Source organism: Oenanthe melanoleuca, chromosome Z (genome assembly GCF_029582105.1).
Source record: "Oenanthe melanoleuca isolate GR-GAL-2019-014 chromosome Z, OMel1.0, whole genome shotgun sequence".
NCBI classification, from domain to species: domain Eukaryota; kingdom Metazoa; phylum Chordata; class Aves; order Passeriformes; family Muscicapidae; genus Oenanthe; species Oenanthe melanoleuca.
The window spans coordinates 49,100,035-49,112,638 of NC_079362.1; the positions used below are offsets into that span (position 1 = coordinate 49,100,035).

General features: G+C 41.8%; 1 protein-coding gene across 2 annotated transcripts in view; it reads right to left on the minus strand.

Annotated features, from left to right (window-relative positions):
* Positions 1-11,210, minus strand: part of UHRF2 (ubiquitin like with PHD and ring finger domains 2) — a 78,628-nt gene extending 67,418 nt beyond the window's left edge. For both annotated transcript variants that reach the window (XM_056514894.1, XM_056514893.1), the window contains exon 1: positions 10,588-11,210. In XM_056514894.1, the coding sequence (XP_056370869.1) occupies positions 10,588-10,740 (153 nt within the window). In that variant the 5' untranslated portion in view covers positions 10,741-11,210. The remainder of the gene's footprint in view (positions 1-10,587) is intronic.
* Between the last annotated feature and the right edge of the window lie 1,394 nt (positions 11,211-12,604).

Consider the following 12,604-nt stretch of genomic DNA (forward strand, 5'->3'; position numbering starts at 1 on the left):
AAAGGTGTCCCTGCCCATGGCAGGGCACTTGGAATGAGATGATCTTTATAGGAAATTCGAAACCAGACCATTCCATGATTCAACAAAGTGATTTGATTTTTCCCCTCAGTTTTTATTATTTATACACTTTGCAGGAATATTTTATGGCACTAGATTATTCTATGACTAGCGAGGTCACACTTAAGTCTCAAAGCACAGTAACAGATATAAGATTACTATAAGCACACAAGGCAGGTTGCAATGTCTGGCAAGGTCATAGGGAAAGAGCTGCTGTATGAGCAGGAAGTATGTTCCTGATTATAAGCAACTGTATAAATCTAGAGCAAGTCGATACACTGCAACAGTGTCTGCTTCTAGAAACAAAGTAGAGTACCCAGGAACTCAACCAACAGAATCAGTCCCATGATTTTTGACTTGCAAGACCTGATATGTAAATCTGCAAGTATACCTATGCCTAGCATTACCTCATCAGTGAAGCTGGAAAACAGTGTTCAAAAAGATCCATTTCACACAGGAGAGCAGAACTATATGATGATTTTCTGGAATTATAACAGACAATTTTATCCTTGAGGTGGGTTAAGCACTAGCCTAACCCACTAGTACTAGTGAGTACACTCACTAGAATTATTTATTCATTTTTTTGTTACAAGATAAGAATTACGAGAAGGGCAAAAGCAGGCTCAAAACGTTAGAGTATAAATAAAATTTATAAACAGAACTAAAAGAAAAATAATAAGAAAACAGAACACTTCTCAGAACACTTCAGAACACTTCTCTTCCCCCCAACTCTTTCTTCCCTTTCTACTGACAATGTAAAAAGATAAAACTTGGTATTTTCAGTCAGTTTACCACTTTTGAAATAATCTTCTTTCAGTTCACTTGGGGAGAGGAGTCTCTCCTGCCACACCATGGAGACTTTTCCCCAAGAAACTGTTCTCCTGTGGTTTTAATTTTTACAAATAGCAGCCACCAGGAAATCTGCAATTGTGAGGTCCCTCCCACAGTTTGGTAGTTTTCCCACAGCTACTGCCATGGGTCATCTTAGTTTAATGGGGGGCAATTTTAAGGAGGAGCTGTCCTAATAGAGATACAAAAGTTCTCTCCTTTTATCTTTGGGAACAGAGGTAACTAAGAAGATTCCCTAAAAACATGTTTCCGTGAATTGTGCTTTAAAAGAAAAGAAAAAAACATATTTACTAAGCATTAAAGGTCACTTGTTGTTCACAAGTTTATTTATGCAAGGGAGAAACACAGGTAATCACACAAGTATGAGATAAATCAATCTACTTCAACTCAGCTATGATTTCTTAATGGGTGATTAGAACAGGTACTAGAACAAAAATAACTGAAGAGGCAATTTCATTTATGAAAATTTACTAGCTCTTCTGATCCTACCATCATAAGAAAAAGATGCATTTGTTTCCTTAGCAGTAGATTTTACTTTCAGTTTCAATTCCTCTTAAAGACTGGCACGCTTCAAAAGCCTTGAAGGCTTCATTAACATATTCTGAATAAAACTATACTAAAGAGCTACTAGCTTTACTGTATCTAACACTCTATCACTATTCTAAATACATGTAAGTTGATAAACACTACATCTTTCAAATGTATTTTCATCATCATGTGTTACAGACACTATCAGTTTCAAAATATTCCTAGAGAAGGTTTTTATAAATACTTAAATGTAACAGAGCACTGTGCTTACATACTACAAGAGCAGCTGCAGCAATGCAATACTGGAATTAATACCTATCTACTATCACTGTTCTAAGAACTGTCTTGAAACATCATGCCACAAATTACTTTAAAAGCATGTAGAAGCTGCACTTACATGAACATGAATAATCATGCAGAATGTAGTATGACAATGCACATTACCTGGGTTAAAAAACTTGCCTGAAAATTTACCAATTACTTTCACATTAACTAAAAGTCCCAGCAGAAGGACAGCTCTTTACGGCTTCTACAGCATGTACAGAGACTTTCCAAGAAAGTATGTAATAATTCTTATATCTTAATGTGTGACCCAGGAATGAGGTGACCTTAATCCAGCCATTCCACTTGTCAATCAAGATCTTTAAACACTTGGAAAGTGTGCCTTAAAGCATCTTCAGGGGTTTCCTTTTACAAAAAATGTGCCTGTATCTAGCAATACAGATGAAACAAACTATAATGAATGCAGATGAGCTCTTTAATAAATAAAGTATAATGAAAAGTTAAGCACAATGAATCTTACTCTGCACAGACATTGCCTGCACCTGGCAAATTTAAAAGGAAATGTTTAAGGGTAAAGATCTTCAAGCTCAGTAAAAAACCTTGGTTAAAAGTTTGTTAGGAGTTATCCAGAGGATATTAGTCTGAAGAAACCAAGAACCTGTAACTTCCAGCTGAATAGTTACTGAAAGCAAGCAAAGTGGACTTCCAGAATTTCATGTACTTCCATTTTCAAAAGTTAGGTTTCCAAACCCAACCTTTCCTGCCTGAAGAAGGCTGTCGGAATTAAAGATCACAGAAGCATTTAAACATATCTCTAACCAGCACCTAGTAACTGAAAACTCAAAATCAGCTTTTCAGCATGCAACAGTGAATTTTGGGAAATGGGATCAGCTCAGGACAAAAACAAGTCAATAACCAAATTTTACTACCCAACATTGGGCCCTTAGTTTATGGATTTCAACCATTCTCAGAGTGTGCTCAGTTTGCTTACATTTTCAAAGCTGAAAGAGAACCTGACCAGGTTAATTTCATATGGAAAAACTGTAACCTACACCTGGATTCTATTCAAAAAATGCTTAAGGATTCTGGTATCTATCAACCATATTCAGAATAGTAGGCAAATTGTCAGGTTTTTACAGTAACTGTGTAGCGATGCTGTTTCACATGGAAGTACAGTTGTCTCTGTCTCAACTACAACAGAGACAAAAACTAAATAAAGGGGGAATCTAGTAGCCAGCCACTTAAGAAAGTTAATGTCTTTATAGATTTAATATAGGCTGTCTTCAAGTGTATGCAACTCTCAGAGATCCATTTCCTCCTCAAGCAACGGTAGTTTTAACAGTATTTGTTACATGTTTCATACAGTCTGCTCTATCAAAAATTATTTTGTCTGGTGATCATTCTGCTAAAACATCCCATATTCTTCTGGGATGCTATAAAACATGGGACAGTTTTGATGCCATCAGTGATGCTTTTTATGTATGAGTAACTGCTGAATGTCCAATATATTTCCAGCCCTGAACAACGAAACTCCTCAAACAATCCATTATAATAAGAGGATAAGAAGGCAAACATCTTTAAGCAGACACTGCACGTCTATGAGGTTTACAGGCTCCTTCTCACATGTCCACAGGAGACCAGTTCTGAAGTGTGGGCCTGACTCTGCAGTCATAAACACATTCTGTTCATACTGGTTTTACTCTGGTACTCCTACATGTTTTCTCCTAACTCTCCCCTCCTTATCGCTGCTGGCATTTTTAGCAGAGATCCTAATACAAAGCAAATAGCTACACCTACTAGTCTTACACAAAAACTAACTATAATACAGACTTACTTTCCTAAATAGAAAATAACTTCTATTGTGTTTGAAAAGAAACACCAAAGAAACCATGGGTCACTCTCAAAATTAAAATAAAAAAAAAAGCTCTAGGTTAGACTTACTAGTGTTTTTTCCTGATTTGTATTTCAGGCTTGCTGTTAAAAAAACAGATGCAAATGACAAATCATTCCCTCATTTCAAGAAGAACTTACTCATCAATTAAAAAGACAACCAAAAAGACAAAATCATTGCTCTGCCTTTGCCCTCTCGTTAGAGAGACACACAAGTAGGTGAATTATCTGGACAACCAAGTTCTCTGACAAGCTCTAGATCCATACTCCTCCAAACAGAATGCAAACAGACCACAACATTTTGTAACACAGTAACCAAAGAAGTTATTCATGTCTGGGGAATATGGTCCAAATTAGACTCAGCCCTGTCAATTTTTTGCCACAAGACTCACATTTCAAAGCAGCCTACAAGAACGTTTGAAGATGTGATGCCACCAAAACTCTGAACAAGGTCATACAAACTAGTCTTTATGTCAGAGAATATGCTCCCTTTTGATTGCTTATGTGTGTTGCACAACAGCTTGTACCCTGGACACAAGGAAAAAGGCAGTCATAACACTGGATAGTATCAAATGACTTACTATCAATTAACCGTATCTTAAGTAGGTATCATTGTCTCAGAGAGACTCCCACAGTCTCAACAGAAAGCATACAGCAAAAAGAATTCCGAGGTAAGAAGAATAAATGAAAGCTTCCATATTCTAAAAAAATGCTTTTTCACAACTTCAGTTGCAACCAAAGAGTTTGATTGTATCACAGTGTATATATACTGTGTTTGTTCAACTCACCCCACAAAGAGGAAGTCTGGCATGCTATAAACAGCCACTCAACATAGGAAAAAATTACAGAATCTTGTTGCTGACATGGTCTGCAATTATACATCAATCCTAGTACAAACATAATGATAAAAGTACATTAGTCATCTTCATACTCAATCAACAAGACTAGCTTTCTCTGAGAACATATTTACACTTTTCCTAAAGCTCTGTACCCAAAATTAAGAACAAAAGCCTACATTCTCCAATAAACAATAGGGTTTTTACACTTTTCTAAAAAACTATTTGCAGGGTGTATAGGTGGCATCAACACATTTTACCTTTTGGCCTGAAATAAATGCAATCCAAAAAAGATATCAGTGTACAAGATTAGTACCAACACAAAAACAGCTGAAAGCCAAGAGCAGCAAGAAAAGACTTCTTGACTTTATCAGAAGACTATGGCGAAGGCAGCTATGTTCAGTCTCAACTAATGACTTCAGGGGGTTCCAGTCTGCACCTCTTCCAAGCTAAACTTTTTAAAAAGCAATTTGTGTTTTGAAAATTATTTACTCCTTTGTTACTGAGGTACAGAAAAAATTGTTAATTTAGATATGGTAGTTTCTTCTTGGATGCAACTCTAAATCCCATTAAAGGAACATTTGCTCATTAACTCATAGCTGGAAGTTAGAGCAGCAAGGCTTCTCTTCTTTAACCATTCTACGGAGCCTTCTAACTAAGTACAGAAAAGTTCATGGTGTCTTCTGCATGCTCTTTGGGATTATTCAATACTGTCACTTAAAAATTAAAAAAAATAAAAATGTAAGCATGTCAAAATTCAAAGCTGCATAGACATCCTCAGCAGCATGGAAAGAATCATCCATCCCTGCGCTGATTAGGTGAGAAGGGTCAAGTACCTCCTGTATGATGGTATGGGCTTCTATAGCAAAGGCAACTGAAGTTCAGCAACAGTGGTGCCAGCAAGAGCAAATGGCTATCTGCAGCTTGTGAGGACACCTGTAATGAAGAACTGGTTATTATCTCAAGATTCTATAATCAACAACAAAAGTCTAAAAACCACACCAAAAAAACCCCAATAACCAACTACATTTTTACGGTTAAATCATTAAGTGGAGATTTAATTAAAAGCTTTTAAAGAAGAGAATCCTTCCATAACTTTCATCTGTATTATTGATGTCAACATTTGATTACATGTTTCAATGGAAAATCCTCTTCATCTAGTTGTCAGTGTAAGCCTTGCATGAGGCATATTCTGCATCTAAGGGCTTGTGAAGATCTTTATAATATAAAAAAATATTAATTTTCTAAGAGCTTCCAGACTAATTTTAAAACGTACATGTACTAAACTATCCTAACTAAATTACATGTGTGACTCTTGGAGATGTCCAGGAGTGTGCAGGAAAAAGATGATGCCTATGAGTCCCTTCCAACTCAGTGTATTCTCTGATTCTGGGAGTGAATATACACGCATAAAATACAAAGCCAAAGTTGACTGCAATTTCTTAGAGGTTACATAATGCTCTTTCAGGTTCCTAAGACTTAAATAATACATACAAAACAGTATCAAGTAGTCTGTTTTCACCTATGCTTCTTTGCTTTGCTTTCAGTTTATTTAAGTGCCTTAAATAATAAAGACAATCATATCCAAGAATGGTAAACTGCACGAGTAGCTTTACAGTAACAATTTAACAATCAGATGATTTCAGTAAACCTCTGCAATCATATAATGAAAACTCACTCACAGGTTTACCAAACCCAATCATAGAATAAAAACTCACTCACAGGCCTGCCGAACCTACTATAAGGTATTGAGTATACACCATGAATTCACTATACTGGGAATTTCAGTATGGAGTCTGATCATATCTGACCTGAACACTCCAAATGACTCTCATCACACTATAGAGCTACTTGTTACCAGCTTCATCAAAGAATGGCAATTACTTCCCTTCTAAGGTTTCTTCAAACTGTTTCTCTAAAATAAAAAACTTAACTGCTCCAGCTGAAGATTTCTCACCCCAGATTTCTGCCTGAAGCAGATGGGGTTTGGACAGCTTCAGCTGAAAATGTTTACAATTTTCCAAGCAAAATAAAGCTGGAAAGAGTCTGTGCTAAGAAACTCAATTGTTCTATGAATAGGCTTAGCACTCCCATTCCTGAGGGAAAGACTTCACAAGTATTGCTTTTCTAGCCTTCGGGAAATTCACTCAAGTTGTAAGTATTAAGAAAGACTTAAACATATAGTATACAAACCTGAAGTTTAGAAGCTTAAACTCACATGAGATTCCACCCACTACTCATGCCAGCCCAGGTCACCCAGGAGCTACAGGTCTCATTTAATAAAGGCACGCCCTATTTATTGCCAGATTTTAAACTGTGTGTTTTACTGAAACTTTACCACAAGCATTCAAAGCCAAAGCTCCTCCACTCCTCTTACTCCTCTAAAAGTAAAATTTTAGTGAAACAAAACCCTAAATACTGGGACATTACAGCATCAGTCTGACAAACTAGGCTTCAAATATTCAACTTGCACAGCTAAGTAACTCGATGCATACTCCATACTTCTTCGTGCACAAAAGCAGAGCTGGATTTCTTCTAGTGATGTAACCCTGATTCGCAGCAATTTTCACCTCAAGTAAATAAATAGCTTCAATATTCTCACCTCCTCCTGCTAACTTCAGTCTCCCATGAAACAGGTTAGGAGTGGTTTCCTCACCCACAAGATGAATGACTTCAAAAGTCGTTTCAGTCACTGACTCCTACATATATTGCCAAAGAAACCTTTGAGCTCCAATGTTTTGGTTTTTTTCCCTACTTTGGTAAGCACCATGGAAAAGATACTGAGATAATGGGTTTTTTTAACAGCAATAATTTACAAAGTTTCCCAGAATTCAAATTCCAGCAGAGTGGGATGGGATGATGAGAGAAGTCAACAAAAGACCTTAGTTCTTATCTTCAACAAACAGTAGATACTGCTGAAATACAAGAGTGCACATGTTTAGTTATATACAAAACATAAGTACGTATTGATACTCTTTCAGTCTTACGGAACACCTTTAGCTCTCTAATATGTTTTCAAATTTAAACATCCAAGCATTTTTACTGCTCTATTTTTCCAGCATTGTAACTGAAAGAAATCCCACAATGACTGTAACTTGGTTCTACAGAAAATCCGCTCTGGTAGGTCAAAATGCCAAGATATTGCCTTCACTTTCACAAATAAAATGAGAATTTCTATTCTCAAGAACAGCTTCATATGCTTTCCAATTAGGAGAGAAAATATGCTGCTGGAAATCAGATTGTCGTCTTGCTTTTCTGAATTTCTCTAAGAATAAGTTTACTCAGAGTTGACATGTAACACAGAAAAATATTAGATGTGAATAGTCTGTAGCAGGGCAAAGTTAAAATATGTTTTATTCAACCATAAGGAAGTATTTGTGGCCCCATAGGAAAATTCTTCCACATAATGATCTACCATCTTCAAGAGGGAAAGCAAGAGACATCACTGCAGGTTTCTACGTTCAGTAGACTTCTCTGGATAACTGCAGAGCTAAGAATAAAAAAAAAACTTTCAGAGAAAGTTCCACCTCCATCTAGAATAAGCCTTGACTTCTGTGGCTAGTAGAGTAATTCAGCTCTGCAGAAATGTGGAGCTCCAGAGAGCACAGGATGTCCTGTATGTGTTGTAGAGTAATACCATCTTGGTCAACCTTCAGTGTCAAATGTGAATGGTAGGTCCTTTTTTACCGCCTTTCTGGCAGTAGAAGAAAAGATTCCAAGCTATTCAACAACGTAGTGCTGTGGTGTTGGTTATTTTTTTCCTTTTTACAAGGAAAAAAAACCCAGCACAACAGTAATACAGTACATGAATGACAACACTAAGTTTACTCCAGTAGTTCTAGGGTATTTTAACCCCTAAAAACAGACATGAAAAGTACTAACCACTTAAGTTCTTGCATTTTTCTTTGAAGATAAGACAACAGCAAACTACATTATAGCACATTAACTACATTAACTGGACACAGACACTCCTAAAAAACTGCAAAATAATGGCTCCAGCTCAAAATCTTAGTTGAAACTGCTTTCTAATGCAAGCTAAGAACATGATGCTGTTGAAATTCAGCCCATAAACAATGAGTCACTTAGGTTCCTACATCCTTATAACCTCATATACCTCCCATTTTTAGAAGGGCATTACTTAGCCAGGCTGCCCCCCATTTGCAAGATCCAAGGATTTCTAGAAGTTCCCAGAGAGATTACAGTTAGCAGCATTCAGTAGCAGGATCATGGTTCTACTAGCAGACTGTACAGATTCAATAATAGTGAGCACTAACCAGACAAAACAACAAAAGGATTTCACCTAGATAATATTTTTAACAACACATTCAGCAATCTTCAGGGGTTAAATTTTCAGCTCAGTATCCTGATTCTGTTCACCTCACACTTAACTAAAGTAACCTTTTTTAATTCTTAATATTAAAATAAATATTATTTTATTTTATCACAGCCCTAAGATAATAAGGTTAATTTCATGTTCTCAACATCCAGTTTTACTTGTGCAAGAGCAACTCTTCTGACCTTTTTTCTTATGAGCACCATGGAAACAGAAAAGCAACCCATAATCAAGAAGGAAACTTCAGAATTTCAGTAATTACAAGAAAATTAACATTTACAGGGAGTGAAACTATAAAAACCAATTCCCTAACTCTTCACTGAACATGATCCCAACTGTGTCCTAAACTGGATATAATAAGTACTAATCTCACAAATGCTGCTCATGTAGGCAACTTCAGCTATAATATTTCTTTATCCCATTTTCTCAAGCAAGACATCTGTTAACTAAGATGTTCACATTAATTGGTCTGGCCACTGTCAGACTACACAGAAAAGCACAACTCATTACAGGCTCATTTTCCCTGCTTCTCAGATAAAGAACTTGGGTAAAAACTTTGATTTTGTCCCAATAAACATGTATACCCCAAGAAGTGTACTAGCACAGAACAAAGCTAAGCAGGTTACACAACCCCAAGGCTCTTGATTTGGCCCCTTCAAAAAAATACGTATTTGTATATAACGTTCCTCAGAGACCAGCCCTCACAAGTGCTCACTGTCACCAATCTGTAGAGCACAAAAATCTAGTCCTTTGCTATTGGTTCAAAATCTAGGCTTAACATCTAGCCACCAATGCTTGCCTCCTGGTTAACAGTTAAATTTCTATTTTTTAAGTTTTTTCCACGTGTTCGCAAAGATACACACTTTATCTCTTTTGAGGTAGAAATTTCACTGCCCTGCATTACTCAGCCTAGGTGAACGCTTCAACGCTCATCTGCTGTAAGAAGATGCATCTTCTGAGTCACTTTCCCTGAAATGTACCACACATTCAGTGCCTTCCGCGTCAGATAACAGCTACGCTTCACTTTCACTACTCGAGCACTGCGCACACCTCGTAGTTTACGTAACTGCTTCAAAGGTTACACCCATCAGAGAAGTTACAGCCTGAGGCGACCTATTCGCAACAAAATCTTTCCATCACCCCAGGGGAGGGGAGGTACCACCTCATGGAACCCTTCCAGCCAGTCACCCCTGCCACAGCGGCTTCCCGTGATGGGGATGAAGCGCCTCGCCGGATTGCCAGCAGTCGTCCTTGTCCCGCCAGGGACACGCCGGGACGCACAAGTCGAGGACACCGTGGCATTACAACTTCTGCCCGCGCCAATTAACCCCGTGCCGCCGCCTCTCCCGCCCCGCCACGTGCGGACCCCGGACGGCGTTTTCCCTGGAAACCGCTCGCGGTCGGCCCGCTTCCCGCCCTGCCCGGCCGGAGAGAGCTCCCTCCTTCCCCCCGCATCCCTCCGACTACCCTGTCACTTGGGGAGGATGAAGGCGGGAGCCGAGGGAGGAGCTCCCGCCGCTCAGGTGGGAAAACAAACACACAAAGGGGTCTCACCAGGACCCGGAAAGGGGTGAGGGGTTTTACTCCCTGGGATTTTCACTTCATCGGGGAAAACGGAGGTCCCGGAGCATTCTGTCAGGGCGGGCTCCTCGCTACCCTCCCTTCCCCCCCAGACCCGAGAGTAAACAAAAGCGGGAGCTCATAGAACGGCACATGGGTGGAGACGGGGACCCCTGAGCCGCACAAAGAGCCGGGCCCGGGATTAGGGGAGACCCCCGAGAGTCTGCCTGCAGAGGGGAGTTCCCGCCTCACCTGCTTGCCCCGGTAGAAGAGCCGCTGGCGGTCGGGGCTCACGCGGAAGGTCTCCTCGATCTTCTCCCGCAGGCACTCGATCTTGGTGAGGCGGCTCAGGTCGTCGATGGTCTGGGTCTCGGTGCCGTCGATGGTGCGGACCTGGATCCACATGATGCGCGCCCTCCCGCCCGCTCGGCCGGCCGCGGGCAAAGCAGGGGGACACAGGCAGGGGGTGGGAACGGGGTCCGCTCCGCGGGTGAGCGCCCGCGGCGTGGGAGGTGCAGGGGAGGGGTCCGGACGCTAACCCGGTCTTTGTTCGGCCCGACGGGGCAGGAATTTCAAGCCCGCGGAGCGGGCGCGACCCTCCAGCCCGCAGTCCGGGCCGCCCGTCCCGCTCAGCGGGGTGCGGGAGAGGGAAGGGAAGCGGAGTAGATCTCACGGCGTTCCCCGAATCCCGCCGAGGCAGCGCGGATCGCGGCGGGTCCCGGCGGGCCGGCGGCGGGCAGCGCTACGGGGATGCGCCGGAAGCCATCGCCCGGCCCGGGCACTGTTTACCGGGGAGCGCCGCCGCGCTCACATGGAGGTCACGGCGCCAACGCCGATCTCGCGAGAGCGCCCGGCCGCGGCCGTGCCGACAGCACGGCGGGGGGGGCGGGGGCGGGGGGGAGCGAGGCGGGCACGCGGCACGGCCACGCCCCCTCCCGCCGCGGGCTCCGGCCGCCCGCCGGCCCCGCCCGCTCCGCCCCTCGCGCTGTGCCCCGCGCGCTGTGCCCCGCGCGAGGCCTGCGGGGGGCGGGGCAGGCGCGCGCCGGGAGAGCGGCCGTTGGCGTCTCCATGGCGGCACGCGCGGCGCTGAGGGCGCTGAGGGCCTCGTGCCCGGGGCTGGCAGCGCCCCAGCAACCACGGGCAACCGCGACCGGCGCTTTCCAGAACACGAAGCTGCATGTAACCCTACATTGACACAGATACACGGAAAGCTACATTGAGACATATAAAGCTACATGTAACCCTAGCCCAAAGATACAGATTTTCCTGGCGGCGGAGGGAAATACGGGGCGGGACTAGAAAACGCAAGATTTTGCACCCGGAATTGGACGTGCATTTGGCTCTCTGTGTTTTTCTGCATTTGGTAATGCTGCAAATTACCACCAGGCAGATCTGGAGTTACATAGCTTTTGTGGGCTAGACCTGTAGGGTAGCCGGGCCCCACACATTTCTTTAGTTACTCTGTCACAAGTGAAGAACAAATAAAAAAGTTAAAAGTGAGAAAATGGGCATCTAAGTAACATCAGTTTAATAGTTAAAACCAAAAGCTGTGCATACAAAGCAAAACGAGGAAGTATTTCAGGACTTAAAATTGACAGGCATGTGTGCATTTATCCATTTCTACAAAACCAAAGCTTTGTCGTGTTTGAAGGTTGCTTAGGAAGACAAGCACTTTAACTCCCAACATCCAGCACTTAGTCTTTCTTATCCCAGCCCTCACGCCCTCGTTGTTGAACAAGACACCAAATGGTCTGGGATGTCACCAGCGCTCCCCACACCTTGCTAGCTTGGTGAACTCTTCCAGCTTGCTCACTGGCAGTGTTGTCTCTAGTATGGGTTCTTCTGTCTGTTGTGTAAGAAGCCAGCCAACACCTTTACTTCATATTTTTGCATAGATGGACTCACAAAACCAGCTACAGTCAGGCTGCACATTTCTACTTTCATAACACAGAAGTACAAGCATACCTGATTTCTAATCGCATGCCTATTTTATAACTATTTCACTCAAAGAAGGAAAATTTGGGTCAGATTTATAGAAGAAATTCTTTATTGTGGAGATGATGAGACAGAAGAACAGGCTGGCCAGAGAAGTTGTGGATACTCCATCTGTGGAAGTGTTCAAGGTCAGGTTGGATGGGGCATTGAGGAACCTGGTCTAGTGGAGGTGCCTTTGCCTATCACAGGGAGATTGAAAGTAGAAGGTTTTTAAAGTCCCTTCCAAACCAAACCATTTTATGACCTTTTGCCCCTTTCAATGTAAATATAGGGT